Genomic DNA, 26,323 nt, shown 5'->3' on the forward strand with positions numbered 1-26,323 from the left:
TGAGGAATCTGAGGCACAGAGAAATTAAATGATATGTTTAAGGTCACAGAGCTAGGAAAAGGTGAAGGTGGGATCAGAATCGGGCTTTCTGGTTATAGTTTATGGTCTTAACTACTGTGGTTTATTGCCTCTCACTGTCAATTAATTTGTCCACTTCAAGTAGTCTTTGTAGCTCAGCCATCCCTGCCTCTACTACTGACAGTGCTGTCATCTTGGGCAGCTTTTAATGACACCAGTGCCGACGGCAATGATAGTAGTAGCTTCTTTTTATTAAGCACTGCCATGTGTTGTGGGCATTGGTACCGTGTGTCCCAGGTGGCACTACTGGTAAAGAACCTGTCTGCTGATGCAGGAGACATAAGAGATGTGGGTTCGATCCCTGGGCCAGGAAGATCCCCTGGAGGAGGGCATGGCAACCCACTCCAGTGTTCTTGCCTGGAGAATCCCATGGACAGAGGAGCCTGGCAGACTACAGTCCTTGGGGTCACAAAGAGTCGGACACGACTGATGCAACTTACCATGTATGCACACACTGTGCATTGTGCTAAATGCTTTTCCGATCCTCAGAACAATCCTCGTAGCGGGTATTTTTTTTATCCTCCCTTTACAGTCTGGTCTTGGCTGCTGTCTCTACCACAAACTATTTAACCTTGAGCAACTTACTTAATCCCTAAAGCCTTTGTTTCATCATTGGAAAATTGGGGTTAGTAATATCTACTTGCTACGGTTGCTATGAAGATTAAATAGGAAAATGTATATAAAGCATTTAGGCCATTGTCTATCCCAGGGACAGCGATAACGATGTTATAGATTAGGTCTCACCCCTATTAATCTGAGGAGCTGGGGTTCAGATTTCACTCTAAAGGCTGCCTTCTTGGGGACAGGCTCAAGCTGCTGAGTCCTGCTTGGAGCGGGGAAGCAGTGGCAGACGTGGGGGAAGCTGGTAAACTGCCTCTGACCTCTGAGCAGCAGGTGGACCTGGGACCGGAACAGGAAGTGGAGACGCTCTGGTCCACCTTCCCAAGGGCTAGTAGCTACCACCATCGAGGACAGTGTCCCTTGAGGTCTGACTGGGACCATGTCCAAACACCAATACCATCTAGCCAAGCACAGCTGTAAGGGCAGCTGGCATCATCGACTTGGCCTGCCCCAGCACCACCCTTCCCACAGGACAGCCAGGGACATGTGCGGCTCAGGAGGTGCCCAGCTTGTATGGGACACAGCCTTGCAATGACCACAGGCCAAGCGGGATTATCCCATTTTACAGATGGGTAAACCAGAGTGTGAGCAGTCACATAACACTAGTGGAGCAGAATCTTGACTTAAAACCTAACTTTTTTACACCAACCCTCTGATAGCTCTGCATAGTTTATATAGATGATCAAGTGAGAAAATTCAGCAACTAGTGTTTTATGTTATTATATATATATATATATATAATTTTTTAACCTGAATTATCTATTACATTTGAGAGGTATGTCTTGGGCAGTATGTTAATGAAGCAATCCAAGCTATATTGTAGATCTTCCAGGAATATACTCTGGGAGTGCCTTGTCTTTTTCCTGCATGTCACTTGTCATCGTAATTTAATGACTGTGTATGTGTAGTTAATGTGCTCATGTCTATTCCTTCATCAGACCGGAAGCATCAAGAGGCAGGGCCAGTGTACCACCTGCTTCCACTTCTGACATTAGGTGGGTGTGGAGAGTACGGTTCCCAGGTGGCCCTAGTGGTAAAGAACATGTCTGTCAATGCAAGAGATGCCAGAGATGTGGGTTAGATTGCTGGGTTGGGAAGATCCTCTGGAGTAGGAAATGGCAACCCACTCCAGTATTCTTGCCTGGAAAATTCCATGGACAGAGGATCCTGGTGGGCTATAATCCATGGGGGTCACAAAGAGTTGGATACAACTAAGCATGCTCAGATTGCACTGGAAGGTGTGGCTCGTACCCTGGGATTGAATGAAACTCATTGTGGAAGGCAAGACCTTTGGCTTCTCAGACCCTCACATTAGAAGGGGCGGTCAGTGAAAAATGATGGGAGGGACCTTGTCCGGCTGCCTGCCCATCACAGACTAGGATTGGGGCTGCTGGGTGCATCAGCACAGTGATTCCCAGTGCTCTGCTTACTTTGGAATAATGATGGTGTCGAGAAGCCTGAAGGCTCAAGATAAATATGGAGAGTTCTCCTACTGTTTCTGTTTTCTTTGTTCTGTTTTGCTTTTGTAAGCATATGCTTGTCAGTTAGGGCTGGAACCGAACAAAACAGCTGCTAAATATGGTTCTAAGAGAAATAACATTTTGGTCTTTTAGTTTAGAGTAAGCACAGTCTTTTGGCAGATGTCAGTAGGGAATCTGGGGGTAGACAGTCATTCTAGGAGCCCTATCAGTCGTCTGTATTCTGTGGGAGTTTTATTTCACCCTGCCACAGAACTGGTGACCTCGAGTGAAAGACCAGTCACAGAATGGCTGTGAGAGCTGTTTGGGGGAACGGTTATCTAGAATCTGTTGCATGCTCCCAATTTCTCTCTTCATTTCATTTTGAGAGGAAGGGGAAAGACTGGGAAGAATATGCATGATCTTTTATGATGCTGAGGAAGTAGCATTCCTAGTTATATATTTAGGTTTGCCTTTCCCAGTCTTTGGGATTTATTGAGTCCATATACGTTATTTAGTGTTCCAATAAATCCGTTGTCATTCGGGGGACCAGGGAGAATTAATGTATAACTCAGTGACTGGGAGTATTAACTCCTAGATCTTAAATCACTCCACCCTGCTGAGAAGTCAAACTTGAGCCTGTCAATGCCACCTGAATTTCATCAGCTGATAGCTGAGAGAATTTTATTCCAGCATCCCAGGAAACCTCAAAATTGAATATGCCTTCCCAAGGGTCTCGCTAATTTCTAAAGAGACCCTTTATTGTCCATAAATATCTGACCCTGTTTGTTATGCACATGGTAGTCCTGGCTATCAAACAATTGGTTTTCTTTTACTGGCTTTGTTATTAATAGTTGAAAATATTTGAAACACAGACTGTTTTCCTGTGGCATATTCCTTGTATATTAAATGAACTCTTTTTAAAGAGGAAAAGAAAGGAAGGAAAAGAGGTAAATATTTATTGACATCTTATTTAGGTCCTAAATTAGTCTGGACATCTTCACAGTCTTCATAGTACAACCCGGTCTGGGAGACACTATTGTTTCCATTTTAAAGATGGAGAAACTGAGACAGAGGGCAGTTTTGAAACTTGCCTTCTAGCAAGTTTTAAATCAAGGGCTGGACTCTGGTTCCATGAAGCAGATGGGGTACTGACTGGTGAAGAGCCCAGGGAGTCTGACCAGTCACCCATGGATGGTGCAACCTTGATTTAATGCCTTCTCTTTCCGTGCCTCAGTTTCCTCCTCTGAAACCAAAGACAGCAACAGCATTCGCTTGATAGAGCTGTGATAATGAAATAACCTATTCATGGAAAATGCTTAGAATAGTACCTGGCACATAAATGCTCATAAAATGTTAGTGATTATTGTGATTTTTATTATTATGACTAACCAAATTTGCCTTCGTTAGTACTTGCTGAAAAGTTACATTTTCTTTCATGGAACAGCTTGTCTTTTGATATGTTGTTCTATTTCATTATGAAATAATGTAAACTACTCTACCTTAGAATTAAATTTTCTTTTCAGCCTTGCAGCAAAGGTTATGATCTGAATAAAGGCATGTGTAGCCAACAGAGATTCCTAGATTCCTGACTTCGGTAAATGTCAACATGTGCTCTTTTCTCCTTGGTATACGTAACCTTCTTTCACGCTGCCCATCCTGGCTTTACGAGCTGCTAAGCAAATACGAGAGAAGAATTAAGCGGATTCTTGCCTCTTACCTTTCCTGTCTTTGTAACATGATCATTAGGCACAGTCTTCTCCTTGTTGCGTTGTACATGGTCACATCCTGACAAGCTGTTTTCTTCACTCACCTGAGATACAGCTTATACCATTGGGCCTTAGAATTTTCTTTAGAGCTGGGAATGCCATAGGAGCTTATGCATGTTATGTGTGCATGCTCAGTCTCTCAGTCGTATCTGACTCTTTGAGATCCCATGGACTTCTCTGTCCATGGCTTTTCCAGGCAAGAATACTGGAGTGGGTCGCCACCTCCTTCTCCAGGGGATCTTCCCAACCCAGGGATCGAGCCTGCGTCTCCTGTGTCTCCTGCATTGGCAGGCGGATTTTTTTACCACTGTGCCACCTGGGAAGCCATACATGTGACAGTTTTGTGCAGTTGGGAACTGGGTCAGGGTGTTGCGGAAGGGACAGTGTCTGGAACAGCTTTGTCTAGATGGAAAAAGAAACAAGGTAAGTTTGTTAGACCTTTGGCTCTGCATTCTGATCTCCCCGTTTTTTTAAGCTTTTTATTTTGTATTGGGGTATAGCTGATTACCAATGCACAGCAGAGCAACTCAGCCATACATATACACGATCCCATTTTTTGCAACTTCCTTTCCTCATGTTGTGGAGCATGGGGGCGGGACATCAGTCTTATTGGGTAAAGAGTTTTGTCTAGCAGCTGTGTGTTGGACGCCTTGCTAAGTGCCGGGAAACACTGAGATAAATATGCTCCAGAGCCTGCTCTCAGGCCATGTGTAATGTATCAAGGGGGAGAAATGGAAGAGGATACCACACTGTATGAGTGGGGTTATCATGGAGTCGTGCACAGCGTGCTGTGGGTGCAGGGAGGTGGGGCACTAGAGACAGGCTTCACAGAGGAGGTGTGATGCTGGACCTTCAAGGATGGGCTTGCCTCAAAGAGAGTGGTAGAAGGAATAATCTTGGCAGGCAGAAGGATGGAACACGAGGCTGGGACTGAAGGCTGGGCCTCAGAATGACAGATTCTTTACTTTCAATATGAATTACATTGTATAGGATTTTAAACCGTGGTGTGTCGTGTTTAGAAATGTTTAACTTCAGGCTCTATTACAAAGCCACAGTCATCAAGACAGTATGGTACTGGCATAAAGACAGAAATATAGATCAATGGAACAAAATAGAAAGCCCAGAGATAAACCCACGCTCCTATGGACACCTTATCTTCGACAAAGGAGGCAAGAATATAAAATGGAGAAAAGACAGTCTCTTTAACAAGTGGTGCTGGGAAAACTGGTCAGCCACTTGTAAAAGAATGAAACTAGAACACTTCCTAACACCATACACCAAAATAAACTCAAAATGGATTAGAGAGCTAAATGTAAGACCAGAAACTATAAAACTCCTAGAGGAGAACGTAGGCAAAACACTGTCCGACATAAATCACAGCAGGATCCTCCAAGACCCACCTCCCAGAATATTGGAAATAAAAGCAAAAATAAACAAATGGGACCTAATTAAAATCAAAAGCTTCTGCACAGCAAAGGAAACTCTAAGCAAGGTGAAAAGACAGCCTTCAGAATGGGAGAAAATAATAGCAAATGAAGCAACTGATAAAGGATTAATCTCCAAAATATACAAGCAGCTCCTGCAGCTTAATTCCAGAAAACTAAGTGACCCAATCAAAAAATGGGCCAAAGAACTAAACAGACATTTCTCCAAAGAAGACATAAAGATGGCTAACAAACACATGAAAAAATGCTCAACATCCCTCATCATCAGAGAAATGCAAATCAAAACCACAATGAGATACCATTTCACACCAGTCAGAATGGCTGCTATCCAGAAGTCTACATGCAATAAATGCTGGAGAGGGTGTGGAGAGAAGGGAACCCTCTTACACTGTTGGTGGGAATGCAAACTAGTACAGCCACTATGGAGAACAGTGTGGAGATTCCTCAGAAAACTGGAAATAGAACTGCCATATGATCCAGCGATCGCTCTCATGGGCATACACACCGAGGAAACCAGAATTGAAAGAGACAGATGTACTCCAATGTTCATTGCAGCACTGTTTATAATAGCCAGGACATGGAAGCAACCTAGATGTCCATCTGCAGATGAATGGATAAGAAAGCTTTGGTACATATACACAATGGAGTATTTTTCAGCCATCAAAAAGAATGCATTTGAATCAGTTTTAATGAGGTGGATGAAATTGGAGCCAATTATACAGAGTGAAGTAAGCCAGAAAGAAGAACATCAATACTGTATATTAACGCATATATATGGAATTTAGAAAGATGGTAACCTGAACCCTGTATAAGAGACTGCAAAAGAGACATAGACATTTAGAACAGTCTTTGGGACTCTGTGGGAGAGGGTGAAGGTGGAATGATTGGGGAGAATGGAATTGTAGCATCTATATTATCATAAGTGACCAGTCCAGGTTCGACGCATAAATTTTCCTCTGTTCATTTCTTTGCATTTGTGCTTTTTCAATAAAAATACTTTTAACTGAAAAAAAAATTTATGAATGAGCTAAAATGCATACATGCCAATTTTTCTATGTATCAATTAAAACAATACAATAAAAATGCCTTTTGTGAAAAAAAAAAAAAGAAATGTTTATATTAGGAAGACTGGTATGAAAGATTGAAAGGAGGAGAGAATTGATTGAAAGTAAGTAATCCCAGCAAGAGATGGTGAGCCCTGTTGTATGAATGCATTGGAATAGATGGATATGGTGGACTTTGGGACATAAAATCATGAGCACTTAGTGCAAAACCTGATTATGGAACCTCGGGGTTGGGCAACCTTTGAGGGATAGGCAGAAGAAACAGAAATCTCTCTGAGAGACTGAGCAGTGTGATGGAAGAGGATGGAGAGCGTGGATTCCATCAAGAGTGGTGACGCTCAGCCGTGTCAGGGATCAAAACCACTGCAAACAAGAGATCCAGGTTGCTGGTGAGCCATGGGAGAAATGCCTTTAGAGTCCTGCGAGAATGGAGAGCACAGCTGCACGCTTACAGTGCTCAAGCTGTATCATGATTCCCACGAAAGTCTCTAACATTTGTATGCATTTGTGTAAGGGAATATGCACAGACATCCAGCTACCCAGGCTCTTGGATTCAGGGAGAAGGGTGGGGGACACTTAGCTGACAGCATCAGCTGTCAGTTCAAGTGTAGCTCTGCCTGTGCTCTCTAGGGTCTCAGAGAGCTGATTTCTTTCAAACGCCATGACTCTGTGCCATTTTCTCTTATTACTGTGAGCATACTGGAGCAGGTAGATGCCTGGAGACTTTGCTTTCAATTGCAACTGAAAGTGAAAGTGTTAGTTGCTTAAGTCCTATCCGACTCTTCGCGACCTTATGGACTGTAACCCACCAGGCTCCTCTGTCCATGGAATTCTTCAGGCAAGAATACTGAAGTGGGTTGCCATTTCCCTCTCCAGGGGATCTTCCCAACCCAGGGGTCGAACCCAGCCAGGTCTCCTGCATTGCAGGCAGATTCTTTTCCATCTGAGCCACCAGGGAAGCTTCATTTCTAGCCACAATGCTTACAGTGCTTTCTCCAATACTGAGGTGCTCACTGTCCACGTGCTGGGAGTGTAGGTGGCTAGCGATATTGGGAATTGTCCTTGGCTGAAAGAATATCCCTTCACCCAAGATCATCACCTCTGGGACTGGGCTGGGGGACAGCCTGCATGCAATGACTGGTCATTGGAGGTGAGGCAGAGGTCCCCGTGCCTCAAGGTAAAGTGATCCTGAAGGGTCATCCTGGCTTCAGAGCACCTGTGGGAACAGATGGAATCTGTATTCCTCCCCGTTGCTCTAATTCCTTCATCTGCTCAGTCCAGACCCTCTTCACTCGCTCCCCACTGGTGTTGATTCTGAGGCACATCGTGACTAACTCCCTCTGTGTAAATTTCAGCCATTCTCAGAGTCTGTTTCCTGGGGAACCACCCTAACGTGATGATTGTTTCCAGTTTAGTTGCCTGCCCAAGACAAGTTGCCATCAAACTCTGTAGTCCTTCTGACCTTTGCTTCTGAGCCCCCTGAGTGTGTCCAGCCTCTTTCCGAGTTGCTGGAATGAGTCACGGCATTGAGTCTTCTTGAATCTGATTGGCAGGGCTACATGCCTGCAAATAGACTATTTGAGGAGGGGAAGGAACCTAGAAGTCGGCTGCTTGGCTCCTCCTGAGACCTCCCCATTAAACCCCAGTCTCAAGGAGAGGTTTGTGAGGTAGGGTGACCCCTCGGTGTAGAAGGGAGTCCCTACTCTGCACCCTGCTTTTGCTTCTGCCTCCCCTTCCACCACCCTCCCCTGCTTCCCAGGCTCCTTAAGGCAGTTAGTAGTCACCATCCTACATCTTGGGGCTTCCCTTGATATCTCAGTTGGTAAAGAATCCACCTGCAACGCAGGAGACCCTGGTTCAATTCCTGGGTCAAGAAGATCAGGTCTACCTTGTAGAGTTCTTGCCAGGGTTACAGATAATACACGTAAGTGTGTTTAGCACATAGTAAGGGCTCAATAAATGAACGCATTCATTCACTCATTCAACACTTACTGAGAAAAGGCTACCCACTCCAGTATTCTTGGGCTTCCCTTGTAGCTCAGCTGGTAAAGAACCCATCTGCAATGTGGGAGACCTGGGTTCAATCCCTGGGTTGGGAAGATCCCCTGGAGAAGGGAAAGGCTACCCACTCCACTATTCTGGCCTGGAGAATTCCATGCACTGTATGGGGTTGCAAAGAGTCAGACATGGGGTTGCAGAGAGTCAGACACGACTGAGTGACTTTCACTTTCCCTTTCATTCTACATCTCCTTTCTTTCGTTCATTTTTTTTTTTTTAACGTCAAGAAAAAAGAACGTTGAAAACACAGTCGAGATATTTCACGCAAATGTAGAACCTCTCTTGAAATTTGTTGCAGAAACACCACAGAACAAACAAACTACTGGGAAGCGCAGCTTAGAAGCAAACAGCAGCTGCCACCACTTGTGGGCTCCTCTCCCCTCCGCCTCCCCCACCCCCATTTTCCTCGCTTCTCTCTAACTCCGTTTGTAATAAAACCTGCTGCTCTAATGGTCTAGTAGTTTAACAAACACAATTTTTCTTTCCCATCTTGAGGTGCCCCCCAGGTGGCCTTGACAGTGACTTTTAGCTCTGGGGTCTTCATGCTCAGAGCTCTAGGCCCTTTCACCACTTTGTCTTGTCTTTTTCCACGCCTCCCTGAGCAAGTGAGGCAAGATGGAATTTCTGGACTTCTCCATCAGTCTGGAGTGGGGTTCTTGCCTTCCTGGCTTTATAACAATGAATAATGCTAATTCCAGTTTTGTGAGTGACTAAGTGCTCCAACTGTTTTTTGTCTTACTCTTTTTCTTAACTTGTTTTCTATGTGGGATTTTTTTTTTAATGCATGATTTAAAAGAATATTTCTGTTTATTTATCTGGCCGGGTCTTAGTTGTGGCACATAGGATCTTCAATCTTCGTTGTGGCATGTGGGGTCTTTAGTTGAGGTTCTTGAGATCTTTTATTTACTTATTTTTTTTTAAAAGATTATTTATTTGGCTGTGCTGGGTCTTAATTGTGACATGGGAGATCTTTTAGTCGGGACAGGTAAGCTCTTAGTTGCAGCACATGGGACCTAGTTCCTTGACCAAGGATCGAACCCGGTGCCACTGCATTGGGAGCGTAGTCTTAGCCACTGAACCACGAGTAAAGTCCCTCTATGAGGGATCTTTGAAGGCACATCGTAAAGCACTTTTCTTGGACCTGACTTAACAAAAGCTGTCATTTTAATAAGCTCTAACTTGTCACATTAAACTCATTTATCTTCTTCTCCATGAATATGAGCACTTCTCCCTTTAAATGTTATAGAGGTGTGGGATTCCTCAGCTTATAAACGATTCCTATTAGATATTAGATTGCTGACTGTGGGCAGGTGGGTGCTAAGCCCTCACCTGCTCTTTCCCAGGACTCTCCTGGGTAGCTGTCATCCCCGTTTTATCTGCACAGAGACTGAACTGCTCTTCCAGGGGGTCTTGGATTCAGGCAGCCACACCAGACAGAGCTGGTGTTCAGCCCAGGTCTGTCTGAACCTAAAATCCCAAAAGGTCCATCTGAACCTTTCCCCCTGCCTCTCAGCCGCCGTCGTGCCATTTGGCAGTGTTCCGAAAACCTGTTGACTGGAGATGGAAATGCTTTTCAGGCCAGAGGGTGAAGTCCTTTCCATTTGTCCCTCAGGGTTTGTTGTTTTGTTTTATGTGTGTGTGTGTGTTTAGGTGAGTTAATGCCTAACATTTAAAAATGAGGAGATCTCACATTATGCAACATGTTCAATTTCATTTCAAAGATATTTTTAGACCTGGTAAGACTGTGCTCATAGGTTGAAGCGACAGCTGTTGGTTCCAGCTAGGCACCCCGCTCCACCTATAAAGGAGACACGACTTCCTCAGTTTGCAAAGGCCTCTGTGGCCCACCTCACTCTTCTCTGATACTTGCTTGCCTTCTGTGGACACGTGCGTTTGTGATTCCTGAACTAGGCCTCTAAAGAAATCATTTCTCTCCAAGTAGGAATCAGAAGAGATCAAAGTCACTTTCTGCCTATGAGGTGAATGTTATAGGCTTTGATTTTCTTTTTGACTTTTGGGGTTGGTAATTCAGGAGTAATAGACACAGTTATTGGGTATTTACTGAGCATGGAAACATAAAGGTGACTCTCAGGGTTAGCAGACACCTGTTCATGGGTAAGGATGTTTGTCATTATCCAGTTTCCTTTGCATTCTGGGTCCTGCCGGGACCCTCCAAGTCCTGCAAGAACTGGAGGCTGTCTGCAAAAGCATGTTTTGCAGAGGCAGCATTGTCGGGAAGGGAGATGAATTCAGAGGAATACCTTCTGAGAGAGGAAGTTAGGTGGATTCCATTTTCTCTTGAAAACTGTTGACTACCGCTGGAAGATTGTCCCACAGTATAGTAGCGGTCCTCTCTCAACTGCGGGTGTTCAACACAGCGAGCAGATCAGGAATGTCAAACAGAAAGATCTTAATAATTAGAACCCCTTAGATTCATGTGTCTTTCATTTTATGCCGATGTACCTTCAAGTGTGTTTCCATTTGACAGTACGAAATGCGTTCTTTTTTTCTTATTGTTTCCATGAAACTCTTGTCTCCTTTTGTCTGATTTAAACACATCTCACAGAAGTGTAAAATAGAAACAAATGGATTTTGTTTCATTTCATAGATGCAGTTGAATTAAATTTTAATACTCTTTAATATTAACATATGAGAGCCTCCCCAAAGCTGTTATTTATTTGCTAATTTTAAATGTGCATTTGCTTTTGATTAGGACAATGGCTAGAGTATTGTTTTGAATTTTTATTGTTTATTTCTTTACTTTCAGGACCCCGCAGGAATCTTTGAATTGGTGGAACTTGTTGGCAATGGAACATATGGACAAGTATATAAGGTAAGTTCATTGAGCTTGAACATGGCTCATGTGTGGTTTTGGTTCATGAATGCTGAATAGCAGTAATGTGTGTTCTCACTCATACATGTCTCATAACAGATTTAAAATGAAATAATATACTTGTTAATTGACTCTCGATCTTTTAAAATGAACCTGTAGTCCCATTGCCTAAACTCGATTCTGGGGTTTGGGCATTTCCATTCATTATATGTTACAGAGCTTATATCTGACGTGTGAATTCTAACGGTACATACTTGAAGCTCTCTGAAGTGTTTAGTTTCGTTAATCGCTGCCAGAACTGGTTTTTAAAGGCGCAAATGCTGCTATTTACTTTAGAAATTTAAACTATTAAAGAATCGCAGCTGGAAAAGGAGATTTGCTACTGGCCTAGGGCATGAGTTAAATGAGTTTAGTGAACAGTGTTAGGAGAACACTGGCTGCCTCACAAAGGCAGGACTAATGGCAGCAATGACTCTTACAAAATAGGAAATAATTAAAAGCTAAACTTGAGGCTGAGTTGAGGAATAAAATGTTCTTGTTCTTATACTAATTTTTGCTTTCAGATTCACCTTAAACATGCTTTTAAAAGATATTTTCTCCCAGTAAATGACCTAAAAAAGTGATTGTTTAGAAAAGTGGCTTGATTCTCCTGATTATCAAAAGAAAATCGAAATTACCTTTTTGGACTAAAGCTTGGGGGGTTTTAGTGAATGAGCTATTGAGATAAATGCCTTCAAAACAGACCAACTGTTTCCTCATGATTATTTCAAGAGAAATATCTATCACTTTTCCTAAGTGGTAGTGATATGGGATGACATTTCAACTGTAAATTCTCTGTCTTGTTCTATTTGTTAAAAATTTCCTTCTTTGAATCTTAAACGTCTCTTAGTTGATTAAATTATTGAAGTCCGCCAGACTGTAATATTTTCAATACTATAGAATGTCAAAAGAATATGTGTGTATATATTTAATTGGATGTAAATTATAAACATTTTAACTTTTTTTTTACCAGGTGGTACCCTTTGATGTCCACTCAGGAAAATTTCTCTCTTACAAAATTTGATTATTTCCTAAAAGGTCAACCCCCTTCAATTAGAAAGAATGTAGTCTACCCCAACTGTTCACTTGATGTTGATCCTGTCTGACACAAGAAAGAAAGGTGTCTCAGCAAATGCTTTTAAATACTTTCAGTGAAGATAATTAGGTTGGAAGATTGTGTTATTGCATTTCGAGAAATTGGATTGAACTTGTGAATTAATGTGAGCTAATGAATTAAGCCCTGATTTAGGCAGAAAATTACTTCTGATTTGCTGTCACTGTGGAGAAACAACTCTGTATAATGCTGTTGTTTTTATAGTGCCATTCCAGTGTGCTATGCTTCCCACCTGTAGAATGAACGTTTGGAAGGTGATTCACAGCTTTGTCCACTAATCTAAGAGGTGGACTGTACACTCCTGCAAGAGAGGATAATAACAAGATAAGGATTCTCAATTAAAGATGAGAATGTTTGGAAAATCCATAATTAACCCTAATTTTTTTGGTACCTGAGGAAAAGAAAAACAAGTGGCAAGAGGTCTCAGTTCTTTAGAGAGGAAAGAAAAACATCAACTAAGTTGCGAACACTGTTGTTCTAAAGGGTGCCCTTCTCTTAGCGGTTGCTTCAGAAGTTTGGCCGCTCTCAAGCTGAGGGGAGACTGCAAAGCTGGCCATGGCGATCACATTGGATTTGCAGACAGGAGACGTGGTTTCTTGTACCAGGCCTTTGTGTTGTTTTGTGGCACCGCAGCTTTTCTGTGCAATAGTCAAGTGAGAGTGTTGCTATAAATGCTTTGGGGACTTGGAATGATTTATCTGAAGAATTAAACCTCCATACCCGGTTAAGGATTGGGTTTCTAGGCAACCCAGATGACATTAGGTGGCACCTGCTCCAGGACAGAAACACCTGGGTTTCCTGAGTCACTAATCCAATCCTGCCATTACTCTGAGCTCTGAAGGATTAAAGCTTTATAAAACTGCCAAACCGGATTTCAAGTATATGTGAACTTAAAGAGAAATAAGTTAGGAAGTGATTGTTCATGTTATAGGTTATATTTAACCTTTATGGAATAGGTATATTTTTAAAATACTGTATACATGAATATAAATTTTATAGCCCTAGGAACAGATTTCTATATCAAAAATTCCATGATACTCTCTTTACATCAAATATTAAATCTTTTACTTTTTGTAACTCTAGCTTTTGTTGTTGCTAGATTTCATAAAATGAGGTATAATTTTAGGAACAATGATGTGGATATAGCTTTTCTTTTCTGGAAAGATTCTTAAAAGTTTTTTTTAATAAGTTGTCCTAAAGGAGTCATAACATAATTTTATTTACAAGTAGTTTTTTTTAAGATGTAGAATCTTTTTTAAAAATTAATTATTTATTTTTTGGTTGTGTTGGATCTTCATTGCTCCTTGGGCTTTTCTCTAGCTGCAGCAAGGGGGGCTACTCTCTAGTTGCGGTGTTCAGGCTTCTCATTGCAGTGGCTTCTCTTGTTGCAGAACACGGGCTTTCAAGTGCTTGGGCTTCCGTAGTTGTGGCTCCCGGGCTCTGGAGCACAGGCTCAATGGTTCCGGTGCACAGGTTTAGCTGCTCTACGGCATGTGGGATCTTCCTGGACCAGGGATCGTGTCTCCTGCATTGGCAGGCTTATTCTCTACCATTGAGCCACCAGGGAAGCCCTACAAGTAGATTTTTAAGAAGCATACTTAATTGAATAAACAAAAGTATATGTAGATATTAAGAGAATGTTTCTTGGAGTATATCTTCATTTAAGCCACATACATCTAGATGTGGAAATATATTTTATATAAAGGTCATTTAATTACATTTAGCTTTTCGAAGTAGCTTCTAGTTTTACTCCCAAGTCTAACTTGGTCTCTCTGTCCTTGGAAAGTTAGATTTGTTTATCTTTTGCATTTTGGTCCTGTGTGGTCAGGTCAAGTATCTGTTTTTTGCTTTACTTACTAGACAGAATACATAAATAATGAAGAGTAGAGAGTCTCTGTCAGGGTTTTGTTTTTGTTTTTTTTTAATGAGGAAATCATCTTCTTGGGCCTATAAAAGCGAAGAAGTGAAGTTGCTCAGTCATGTTCAACTATTTGTGACCCCATGGACTGTAGACTACCAGGGTCCTCTGTCCATGGGGATTTTCCAGGTAAGAATACTGGAGTGGGTTGCCATTTCCTTCTTGGTCCTATGGCTCCCATTAAAAAATAAACCAAGAAAAAGCCGCATGCCTGCTTGCTGGAGACTTTGGCTGTTAATTAGCATGCCATTTATTGGGACCTGATGAAATTCAATTTCATCACATTTTTGTTAAAATAGAGTAATTGTTTTAATAGGTCCAAATAATTGTTTAATGTTCATCACTAAAACACCACTAAATCTTAGCCACAGTTTTCAAAAATGACTGTTCATCTATCCTGTTTCTTAATTTGCCCTTTGGAAATATATATTGATGATTGCAGAGGTGAAGACCTTATTACTGAGTGACAGTGTAAATCAGGAATATGGTAGATTCCTCTGTATCTCCTCGGTTTCTCTTAAAACCTCCTCTAGGTTGTAAAGTATGAGGTCAAGAGGCAATGTTGGTTATAGTGCTTGCAGAGAGAGAACACTGAAACTGTGTGTGTGTGTGTGTTTTCAAAGCGTTGCAAACTTTATAGGTATATGACCTACCTTCTAGGTTATCTAGCCCAGTCATTCTGCTAGCAATCTGTTTCATCCTTGATCACCTCCACTCATGTGGAACTCATTGCCTCCCAGTCATCATATTTACCTGCAATTTTCTTTGAATGTTCATTGTCATACTGAGCCAAGATTCTGCCTTCCTGAAATGTTTACCAGTGCAAGCTCATTCCATATAACTGTTAAAAAAAAAAAAATTTAAATCCTCTTCCACAAGAACGTAGTCCTTCAAAGGACTTCTGTCTTCTTCCCCCAAACACATACTTGTGTCTCCTGGTCTCCAGGCATTAGAGCCTCAGTTGCTTAATTCTTCCTATGACTTAGACTTGAGGTCTTTCATTATCTTGACTTTTGTCCTGAAACAATTCTAATATATTAATGAAAATAATATTTGATACTATAAAATAGTATTTTCTATGTCATGAAACATCTTGTACATATAATCTGATTTCTGATTTAATTTCTATAATAATTTCATGAGAACCTTGCTCTCACTTCAGGGTCTTTATCGAAACAGTTCTCTCGATCTAGAACACTTTCTCCTCAGCTTCCTCATGACTGGGTCTTTGTCTTTCAGAACCCAGGGCACATGTTACCCCCTCAAGGAATCTACTTTTTAGGCAGCCACTGCTACTGCCTTCCTCCCCCACTGACTTTCTCTTTCACATCAACTTATTTCTTTGCCTTCGTGGCACTGACACTCTCTGTAATTATCTTACGTCTCTGTTTATGTATCTATTAAACAGTTGAAATGCACCATAAAGGAATAATAAGGATAGGGGCCTAGTCTGTCTAGCAATTGCTGTATCCAGCATCTGGTACATAGTAAATGGTGACCTGTGGGGCCCAGAGTTGAGCTCTGTTTCCCTTAATAATTCTATCTATATTTGTTCTCAGTATTTTTTCAGCATTTACCATAAGCTATCTGCTTACTTCAGACATGCATATATGGACAAAAATCATCAAAAGAATTCTCTACTTTTTTCTTATGGTAGGAGCTAGGTGTGGATTTTATGTTAAATTAATTATTGATAGTCTGTGGAAGCAAGCCCCATTCTGGAAATTTACAAATGAGGTAAATCAGTTTTCTGAGGTTCAGTCTCCTGGTAGAGGTTCCCAAACTTTACTATGGGAAACAAATGTTTGAGAAATGATTAAAAATGTAGATTTCCAGGCCTAACCTCTTAAATCTTGTTCAGTAGGTCTGGTTGGGAACCAGGAATCTACACTTCTAATAAGTTTATAGCTTCTTACTGACGTTCAGAGCCCTGGGGCCACACCTCCAGAAACTCTGCAAAAAACAATTGTCAGTTACCCTCTGGTAGGGCTGCCAGGTGGCACTAATGGTAAAGAGCTCACCTGCCATTGCAGGAGACATAAGAGACTTGGGCTCAATCCCTGGGTCAGAAAGATCCCCAGGAGAAGGAAACTGCAACCTACTCCAGTATCCTTGCCTGGAGAATCCCATGGACAGAAGAACCTGGCAGGCTACAGTTCATAGGTTTGGAGAGTTGAACATGACTGAGTGACTTTGCATCCACGCAGGGCTACTTGAGTGAATGTTAATCCCAGTGTTTTTTGTAATCATTTAGAGTTTTTATGCTGACTCTGCTGCTGCTGCTAAGTCACTTCAGTTGTGTCCGACTCTGTGCGACCCCATAGATGGCAGCCCACCAGGCTCCGCCGTCCCTGGGATTCTCCAGGCAAGATTACTGGAGTGGGTTGCCGTTTCCTCCTCCAATGCATGAAAGTGAAAGTGAAGTCGCTCAGTCGTGTCCTACTCATCATGACCCCATGGACTGCAGCCTACCAGGCTTCTCCATCCATGGGATTTTCTAGGCAAGAGTACTGGAGTGGGGTGCCACTGCCTTCTAACATGTGTAAACTGAGAAAAGTTAAAAAAACACAAAGATTTTGATTTGAGATTTGATGCCAGCCAGGTTTGACATACTCATTCTGAGATCTGACTTTTGCTGTTTTTATTTGACATGCTTATGATTACAGGTAAGGTTGTTTCTGAATAATTCAACTCAAAGCCTGAGAATTGAAAGGGTCAAAACTAACCTGGTATAGTAGAAGAATCTGAGCCCACTGCATGAGATTTCCTTACATTTGTATATTGGGATCTCTTAATAAACCATCTGTTGAAGTAAGACAAAGCATTTTAATAAATAGTAATTGGTGATGGACAGGGAGGCCTGGCGTACTGTGATTCATGGGGTCGCAAAGAGTCAGACACGACTGAGCGACTGAACTGAACTGAACTGAACTGAAGCTGATTAACAATCTTAATATGGAGGTGATTCTGTGACATACTTAGGATTCAGCGTAGTTTATCATAGTCTCTTCTAATGAATCATGAATTACACTGTTCACTTCTTGTTTGGTAAGGAGTGATTATAGCAGAATGTCAAATTTTCTTAGACAGTAATGGTGTTTTTTTTTTTAAACAAGAATTCCAGTATAAAGAATACATTATTTCACATTTGTTGAGTGCCAGTGAAAAGGTCCTGTGCTTTATATGGGGAGAATGCAGAGCCAGTCGAGGTGGTTCCTAGTCTAAGAAGTGTGCAGTCAGGTTAACTAATTATTGTGTGCTAAAGTTTTTGAGTGTTGTGCCTTAGTTACTTTTCATGATTTTATAGGGGAGGAAACTAAAGCACACTTATTAAACCACATTATCTCTTCAAGGCAGGGTTTCTCAACCTTGGCACTGTTGACATATGGACCAAATAGCTCTTTATTGTCAGGGTATTGTCCTGTGCCTCATAGGCTGTTTAGCTGCATCCTTGGCCTCTACCTATGAGATGCCAGGAGCACTCCCAAAGTCCTGACAATCAGAAATGTCTCTAGACATTGCCAGGAGTCTCCTCGGGGGTAAAATTGTCTCCCTCCCTGCCCCGCTCAAGACCACTTCTATAAGGATAAGGCAATATAGCAAAAACTCTGAAAACTGATGTGCGGACAGAGTCAGTGGGAGTGTAAACTGTGGATCAGAGTGGGGGCCTGAATGGACTGCGGGAAGGGGATTTGGAAAAAGCTTGGAGGCCTTGGCATCTGCACATCGTGGGGAGTCATTTAGCATTTTCATAAGTGGAAAGAAGTATAATGAAATGGAGTTTAGAGCAGATCTCTCTTTTCTGTTCTCTTATAAACCGGGCTCTCGAGCCAGATCTAATATGTTGATTGCCTTTAAAAAGAATTTTTGTACTCTTTATAGGGACAGATTATCTATTAAAATAAATTAATGATATAGCCCAAGGGTACTAGTTGGTTTCATTCAGTTTTCTTTAAAAAAAGGTAGCTCTCAAAAATACCCCAGAACTATTTATCTAGGAGTGTAGAAATTGTGATTTTTAGCATCAAATAGATATTTTCAAAGATGTCTAAGATGCTGTAGCACATGTGAAGCATTGTTCCTAGTCATAGGTTCATTTGACCATGGCTAAGCCTTTGGGATTAGTTAGTTATTATTGCTTCATCTCAGAGGGTACTTTCATTGTAGTTGGGCAGAATTACAGGTAACAGTTTTACCCCTGCCCTATAAGTAGAGTTATTTACCCTTGAAATGGGTTGGCTTGTTGAGCTTTTCATAGATCCCTGTTTTCATTGCATCTAATTTGGCTCAACACTGTGCCACCTCATGCTGTGATCCTTTGGGTGTAATGAATTAGGTGGTTGCCATGGCAGCACTTGGGTAGACCTTTGTGAGCCCATGTGCCAGATACATAAGGAAGGTTGCTTTTCTGCTGGGTGGCCAGACCTCCAGAGTTGCTCCCAAAACCTGCCACAGGGGACCTGGTTGGATTTCTTGTAGCTATCAGTGTTGCTCAACCCTCATTGTTTATGGAAATCATCTGGATAGTTTTAAAACACTAAACATATCTGGGCCTTTCTCTGGAGATTTGGTTTTAGTGGGTCTGGTGTAAGATTGGGTAAAGCTGGCTTCTAGAACTTCCCAGATGCTTCTAGTGCAAAACCAGAATTGAGATCCACTGGACTAAGGTATTGTCTGTCAGGGGACTTAAAGGCTCTTTTAGGTGTCTCTGCCTTTGAGGAGACATCTCTTCTACTCTTATCTGTAGATCCTGGGTTTTGTTTACCTTGTTTATTTCTTTGTTCAGTGTCATCCTTTATAATAAATATCTATTATCAATTTGGCACATGTATACCCACCTTTCCTTTGAAGTGTTTAGATTGCTTTAGTTTAAAATACTTCCCTTCCATCTCATATCAGTGACATGCTGAGTAACTTGATGCACAGCACCTTGGCGACTTATAGTTTTAGATCTCATCACCGACTCGATGGACATGAGTTTGAGTGAACTCCGGGAGTTGGTGATGGACAGGGAGGCCTGGTGTGCTGTGATTCATGGGGTCGCAAAGAGTCAGACTCGACTGAACTAAACTGAACTGAACTGAACACCCTTAATGACTTGGTGAGTATAGGGCAGTCTTAAGTAATTAAACAATCAATAGTTACTAAGTAATTACTATTACTGGGGGATGATTTGTGACCTGTGGAATGAAACTCCATCAGGATTATATATAGGCACAGAATTTAGGGCCATGTACAGTTTTAACTATTTAGACATGGAAAACATTTGAAACTCTTAAAAAAAGTGATTAATTGGGGCCCTAGTTTGAATTCTTATCTCTGTGGTTTAACCTCAAATATAATTGAATTAAGTCCACTAGGATGTTTTTGCACGTGCAAAAATAAATAGCTGCTGTCTGGTGAGCAAATATGTGCTCTCCACTAAGCAGGAGCCCCTGCTCAGTGGTGAGATTCTGGAGTAGGGGGATGAGGCATTGCCCAAACCTCCATGTTGGGCGGAGCACAGCCTCCTCTGCCCAGTGTTGTGACCTTGGGCAGGGGGTCTGCTTTTGGTTCTGTTCCTTGCTTTCCCAGGCAGTGCACAGACGTGCTGTCTGTTTTGTTCCCATCTGCAACAAAAGCTGCTGGCTTACTAGACTCTTAACAAATACAAAATAGCTACCATAATGATGATAATAATGAAGTCATCTTTCTAGACTGAAGAGTTAAGAACTAAAGTATGTGAAGAGTTCAGTCTCCTTTAGGGAGAAGATGCTCTCTTGTTTTAGAAAACTGGCCCATGATTACATAATATAGCCCACTGGGACTACCGTCTTTGGCAGACCACTAGCATGTTGCAGATGATGTCTTTCTTTAGAGTATTTCTTGAGAAATTCAGTTTTGTTCTGTGTGTCACATTGAGGAAGGTAGTAGGAGTTTCTCAGCTGAATTTATTAGAAATCTTACTACTTTTTAATTTTGTCTGTTTGCCTCTCTTTGCCTCTTTCCTTCCGCCATCCTCTTATCGTGGTAAAATACCAATGCTATAAAATATTGTTCAGTAGCATGAAGTACCATCACGTGTTGTGCAACCCTCCCCACAATCCAAATCCAGAACTTTCTTCTTATCATCCCAAACTGAAACTCTGTACTCAGTAAATAGTAACTCCCTACTCCCCACTCCCTCTCCCCCGCACCAGCCCTGCCTTGCCTTTCTTAAAATATTCCCAGTAAACTTAATTGTAGAAGTGATGGTTTCCTGTGAGCTTCTTGTAACACCAACTCTCTGTCAAGTCCCAAAGGGTCCTGCAAACCTGTTTCTCATGATAACTCATCGGCCTGCTTTGTCCTCCAGGTGACTGACCACCCAGTACCTGCAGAGCAGCATCTTGTTCTAAGAAGCTGAAACTGGCTGACATGCTTGACTTTTCTACCCTGTTTATGTCTAAATAAAATGATCCTTCTCAGGTGGAGGTAGAAGTAGAGGAAGAGGTCAGTTCCATTGCAGTATTTCATATGAATCCTTCCCGAGTATTGTTCATATTTTCTTTATTCAGTTGTTTTGGGCTGTAATTCTTTTTCTTACAGTTTTACAGTGAGATTTCCCTTTACCTTTACTGCATCAATTCTTTTCTTTTTTTACTAGGAAAATGTTTGTTTTCCATAGGAAATCCAGTAGTTCATATAACGACAGAATGTTCTAGAAGGAGGATAGTTGGGGTGTCCCCGAGGTAACATCACTTCTCAGCTACTCCTCTGAACTCCCCTCCTGCATCCATCCATAGAGCAACCCCACGCTGAGGTCCCCAGGCCTGGATTCCTTGTCACATGACCTCTGCCTCCCCCTCCAGCCTCATCTTTGGTAGATCCTGGCTCCTGTGGGTTCAGTGCTGTCACAGTGCCTGCAGGCTCTGTTTGTTCCTGCTACCTGCCTGACATCCTTAACCCTTCTCTGCTCCCTGGGACCCTTGCTGACCTCTCTTTCTCACCTTGCCCTCGCTGTTTTGTTAAGGTCTGTCTGGCTATTTCCACTCTATAAACTCTGAGCTCCTTGAGTTCTGGAACATTACCTAACTATTTCTTTAGTGCCAATACAGAGTAGATGGCTAAAAATACCGATTAAAAAAAAGTAGACCACTTCCATGTTTTGCTGATTTTGGAATGCCCTTTCTCAGTGGAGATGATTGACTGGCATCACTGTTTCAATGGACAGTGAACTTGTGTGAACTCCAAGAGACAATAAGGGACAGGGGGTCTGGGCGTGCTGCAGTCTGTGGGGTCGCAAAGAGGCAGACATGACATGACTTAATGACTGAACAACAGCCACAACAATCTCAGTAGAATATGTATCGTTTTGCTTAATCTCAGCTGTGTAAACCTGTAAAACAAGGAGACTGACATTCAATACAACATTTCATAATAGCCAACACCCACTAAATACTGATACATTAAGTAAAAACAGTGTCTACCTACTATATGCAGTATAATAGAAAAAAAAAGTAGGATAATGAAAAAAGCGTTTCCCCTTCTTTCTGAAGCTGGTTTCATGGACACGAGTCTAAAACTGTCCCTGTTCCTAAACCCAAGAGGGTGCAGGCCAGTTAAACGTGTAAAGACCCTGGTACATACTCTGGAGACAGAGATGGGTTTCCTTTTGCCACCTTGTTTCTAGGACTGTGGGCTTAAACATCAATATCCATGATTATAACAGTTTTCATAAAACGTTTATCTTGATTATTTCATTTGATTTTCACAGTCTCCCCACAATTGAGACAGAAGGGGGTATGATTATTCCTGTTTTAAAGTTTGAAGAAGTTGAGGTCTCAGTATAAATGACTTTTCTGAAGTCACCAAGCAGGCAGGTAATAGAGCTTGACTTGGGGTCTCATACCCTAATTTTTCTCTTAGCTCCACATGCAGGTTTCCTAAGAGGAAATCTGAGGTGAGGATGAGATGTGGAAATCCCCCTAAATGTTTGGCAGGGATTGGTTTTACCCTGCTCTTGCATTGCATGTTTAAAATTCATTTAGGATAGATCCCCAATCAATTTGAATGTGTAATATAAAGCAGTGATGCCTTAACTTGTTTCAATATATACTTCATCTAATCTCTATATCGAAAATACCGAAGGGTGATTGATGGTTGAGTAATACATTTTTTATACAAGGAACCAAATTGTTATTTCCCAAGAAAGATAAGAAGTTAATTCTTTTCCATCTACAAAAAGAAACTGGCATGGCTTCAGTTTGTTACATTTTACAGCATAAAATGTTGCTATACTGATCATCTGAAATTGGTTGCTTCTTTTCTCATCCCTTGTTTTTGATGGGAGGAGGCAGGAATAGCATATTTCTAGACTTCTTCAAAAATCATCTCCAATAGCCAGGTGCATGATTTTTTTTTTCCAAAAGACTCTGCAGTCAGACTGGAGCTTGATAAATGCTTGTTGAATTGAATTGATTTATTCTCTCAGCTGCAGTTGTATACTTTTGTGAGCAAATGGATGAATCTTACTGCACTGGAGACCGTGCAGATATTTGCCAGGTGCATATCTGTACTTTTTTCTTTTCTGAGCAGAGGGAAGACCAGTTAGCTGTAACCTGATGTGGCATGGTGGTAAATTGCTTACTCTTTGCTTTTGTGTTTTCCCCTCTTAGGGGAGCCTAGGTTTGTGTATTTGGGGTTGAAGATGGGAGAGACAAACAGAGGAGAAAAGGAAAGAATTCCTGGGTAATTTAGTTGAGAATGATCTGGCAACAGTGTCAAGGTACACAGTATTTGTTGCATCATGAATGCAGGTTGAGAATCCCTGTGTAGGCTTTCCATTTCGGATTCCATTAAGGACCACACTATTCACTTTTTTCCTGCACAGATTATAAGAATGTAGCACCCATGACCCAAGTACACCAGCACTGCTTCTAAAGTATCAGGTGCTTCAATGAGAAGTTTGACCTGCCTTCATCTCCTTCTTTCTCCTTTTGTGTCAAAAGAGTGAAAGTTAGTGAAAACAAAGGACAATGTGCTTTTTTTTTTTTTTCTGGATGGAGGCAGAGTTGGTTGTGTCTTAAAAGGATTTTCAAATTAAGCAAACTCTGATTTCCCCCAGCTAATTCACCTAGTGATTTCAGCAGAAGAGGAATGTTTTGTTACCCAAATGTTTAGTACATTTTGTTCTGCTGTTTTGTATCCATTTATCCATGTGAAAGAGGAGAGTGAAAAGGTTGGCTTGAAGCTCAACATTCAGAAAACAAAGATCATGGCATCTGGTCCCATCACTTCATGGGAAATAGATGGGAAAACAGTGGAAACAGTGTCAGACTTTATTTTTTTGGGCTCCAAAATCACTGCAGATGCTGACTGCAGCCATGAAATTAAAAGACGCTTACTCCTTGGAAGGAAAGTTATGACCAACCTAGATAGTATATTAAAAAGCAGAGACATTACTTTGCCAACAAAGGTCTGTCTAGTCAAGGCTATGGTTTTTCCTGTGGTCATGTATGGATGTGAGAGTTGGACTGCGAAGAAAGCTGATCGCCGAAGAATCGATGCTTTTGAACTGTGGTGCTGGAGAAGACTCTTGAGAGTCCCTTTGACTGCAAGGAGATCCAACCAGTCCATTCTAAAGGAGATCAATCCTGGGTGTTCATTGGAAGGACTGATGCTAAAGCTGAAGCTGCAATACTTTGGCCACTTCATGCGACGAGTTGACTCACTGGAAAAGACTGATGCTGGGAGGGATTGGGGGCAGAAGAAGAAGGGGACGGCAGAGAATGAGATGGCTGGATGGCATCACCGACTCGATGGACATGAGTTTGAGTGAACTCTGTGAGTTGGTGATGGACAGGGAGGCCTGGCGTGCTGTGATTCATGGGGTCGCCAAGAGTCCGACACGACTGAGGGACTGAACTGAACTGAACTGATCCATGTTGAGAGATCCTTCAGAACTTTGAAAACCTTCCCTAAAGAAACCAATCACGGAAGCTAAGCACCAAAAGCACTCCTGTCCCCATATGGATATGCCCGCCTCTGAGTGCTGAAAGGAGTTGGTGCTTGGCACCCAGCCCTGATGGTCTACAGCAGGATGGGCATGGGGTGGGAGGTGAGGATGACTAACAAGGAGCCAAAGCTGCCCTCTTCCTCTGGTCTCCAGCTTATCCATTGCTCAGGACAAGAATTGCTTGAACAAGACTAATGACTATAGTTAATCATCTGAGTAAATATGTAAGGCATGTCCAAGAAACCAGTGTTGGAGTGTTGGTAGGGGATAGGGATAAACACAAAATGGGGGGTGGGGTGGGGTGGACAATAAGCCTGCCAACAAAGCCCAAAACCAAATAACAATGTCCACCAAAAAACTCTTTGAACATTGTTTTCCAGTCTAGAAGCACAAGAGATTTATGAGTATCTGATTCAGCTGACGAGTGATCAATTGTAGTCTTTGAAGTCTGGCATTAATACTATACATCATGGTGTTAGTTCTTCAGATCCACATATTTGTAAATACATAAAAGTAAGCGTGCATGGTAAGTCACTTCAGTCATGTCCAGTTTTTGGCAACCCTATGGATTGTAGCCTACCAGGCTCCTCTGTCCATGGGATTCACCAGGCAAGAATACTGGAGTGGGTTGCCTTGCCTTCCTCTAGAGAATCTTTCTGACCCAGGGATTGAACTCACATCTTTTGTGTCTCCTGTTTTGGCAGGTGGGTTGTTTACCACTAGCACCACCTGGGGATCCCACATAAAAACAAAACAGGTACTGATTATATTTCCTGTCCCACTTTACTCCCTGCTTCTATCACCACTAGCATTCTGCCATCTACATTATCGGTGTCGAAGGGATTGCTTCTTCTGTACGTTTGATTCCAGGGAACATCTCTGCATTTCCAAGTCTGTGGTCCTCATGTTGTTATTCTAACACTTGAATCCAGAGATTATGTGGGGTTATGATAGCGATTTGCTGACTGAGACCATGAACATCCAGAGGTTTCAAACGTCTTACTCAGGATCTTACCTCTCAAGAAGGGTGTGATGCACAGAACTTGCAGGCCTACAGAGCTCTGCTAACGAACCATCCTCCCTGTGGTCTTGGGTAAAGCCTAGAGGTTTTCTTTTCATATTTCCTCGAGGAGCACAGCTCAGGGAGCTGACCAGCTAAGGTTTGTGAGCAGGTGAGACTTAACTGACTCCTCTGTGTCTAGTGTCGATTTCACAGTAAATATAGGGGAGGAAACTCCCTCTTCCAAGTTTGTGTTTTGGGTTAAAATAGAAGCAATTAAGTACCTAGTGTTGAATGTTAGTTTAAAAACCTGAGTAGATGTAAAAGGGTTTGTATATTTGTTTGGTATTTATGTCAAGAGAGTTCTGTATTTTATTTGAATTGTATTTCTCCCTGAGAAGAGGTAGCAGTTGAGGTCAGTTCCCTTTCTGGTGGTACAGTGTTACCCTACAGTATAAATGTGGTCAGGAAAGCTGATTATATTAGAATGAAAGTGAAAGCATAGTTGCTCAGTTTCGTCCGACCCTTTGCAATACCCTGGATTTGTAGCCTGCCAGGCTCCTCTGCCCATGGGATTTTCCAGGCAAGAATACTGGAGTGGGTTGCCATTTCTTTCTCCAGGGGATCTTCCCAACACAGGGATGGAACCTGGGTCTCCTGCATTAGAGGCAGATTCTTTACCATCTGAGCCACGAGAATAGTGGCACTTTATAGATGACTCTATTGGTAAAGCACCTGCCTGCCAATGCAGGAGACATTAGAGATGCGGAATTGATCCTGGGTCGGGAAGATCCCTTGGAGGAGGACATGGCAACCCACTTTAGTATTCTTGTCCGAGAAGTCCATGCACAGAGGAACCTGGCGGGCTATAGTCCATAGGGTTGCAAAGAATCGGATACGACTGAAGGGACTTAGCATGCACACACGTGTGCTAACATGTACTTTGGAGGG

The 26,323-nt window shown here is 42.1% G+C and overlaps 1 protein-coding gene across 9 annotated transcripts in view; it reads left to right on the forward strand.

Annotated features, from left to right (window-relative positions):
• Window positions 1–26,323, forward strand: part of TNIK (TRAF2 and NCK interacting kinase) — a 410,743-nt gene that overhangs the window by 83,428 nt on the left and 300,992 nt on the right. For all 9 annotated transcript variants that reach the window (XM_088839141.1, XM_055409944.2, XM_088839149.1 and 6 more), the window contains exon 2: window positions 11,260–11,325. In XM_088839141.1, coding sequence (XP_088695267.1) covers window positions 11,260–11,325 — 66 coding nt within the window. The remainder of the gene's footprint in view (window positions 1–11,259; window positions 11,326–26,323) is intronic.

This window comes from Moschus berezovskii, chromosome 1 (genome assembly GCF_049115385.1).
Source record: "Moschus berezovskii isolate FMDL1 chromosome 1, NW_MosBer_1.0, whole genome shotgun sequence".
NCBI lineage: Eukaryota > Metazoa > Chordata > Mammalia > Artiodactyla > Moschidae > Moschus > Moschus berezovskii.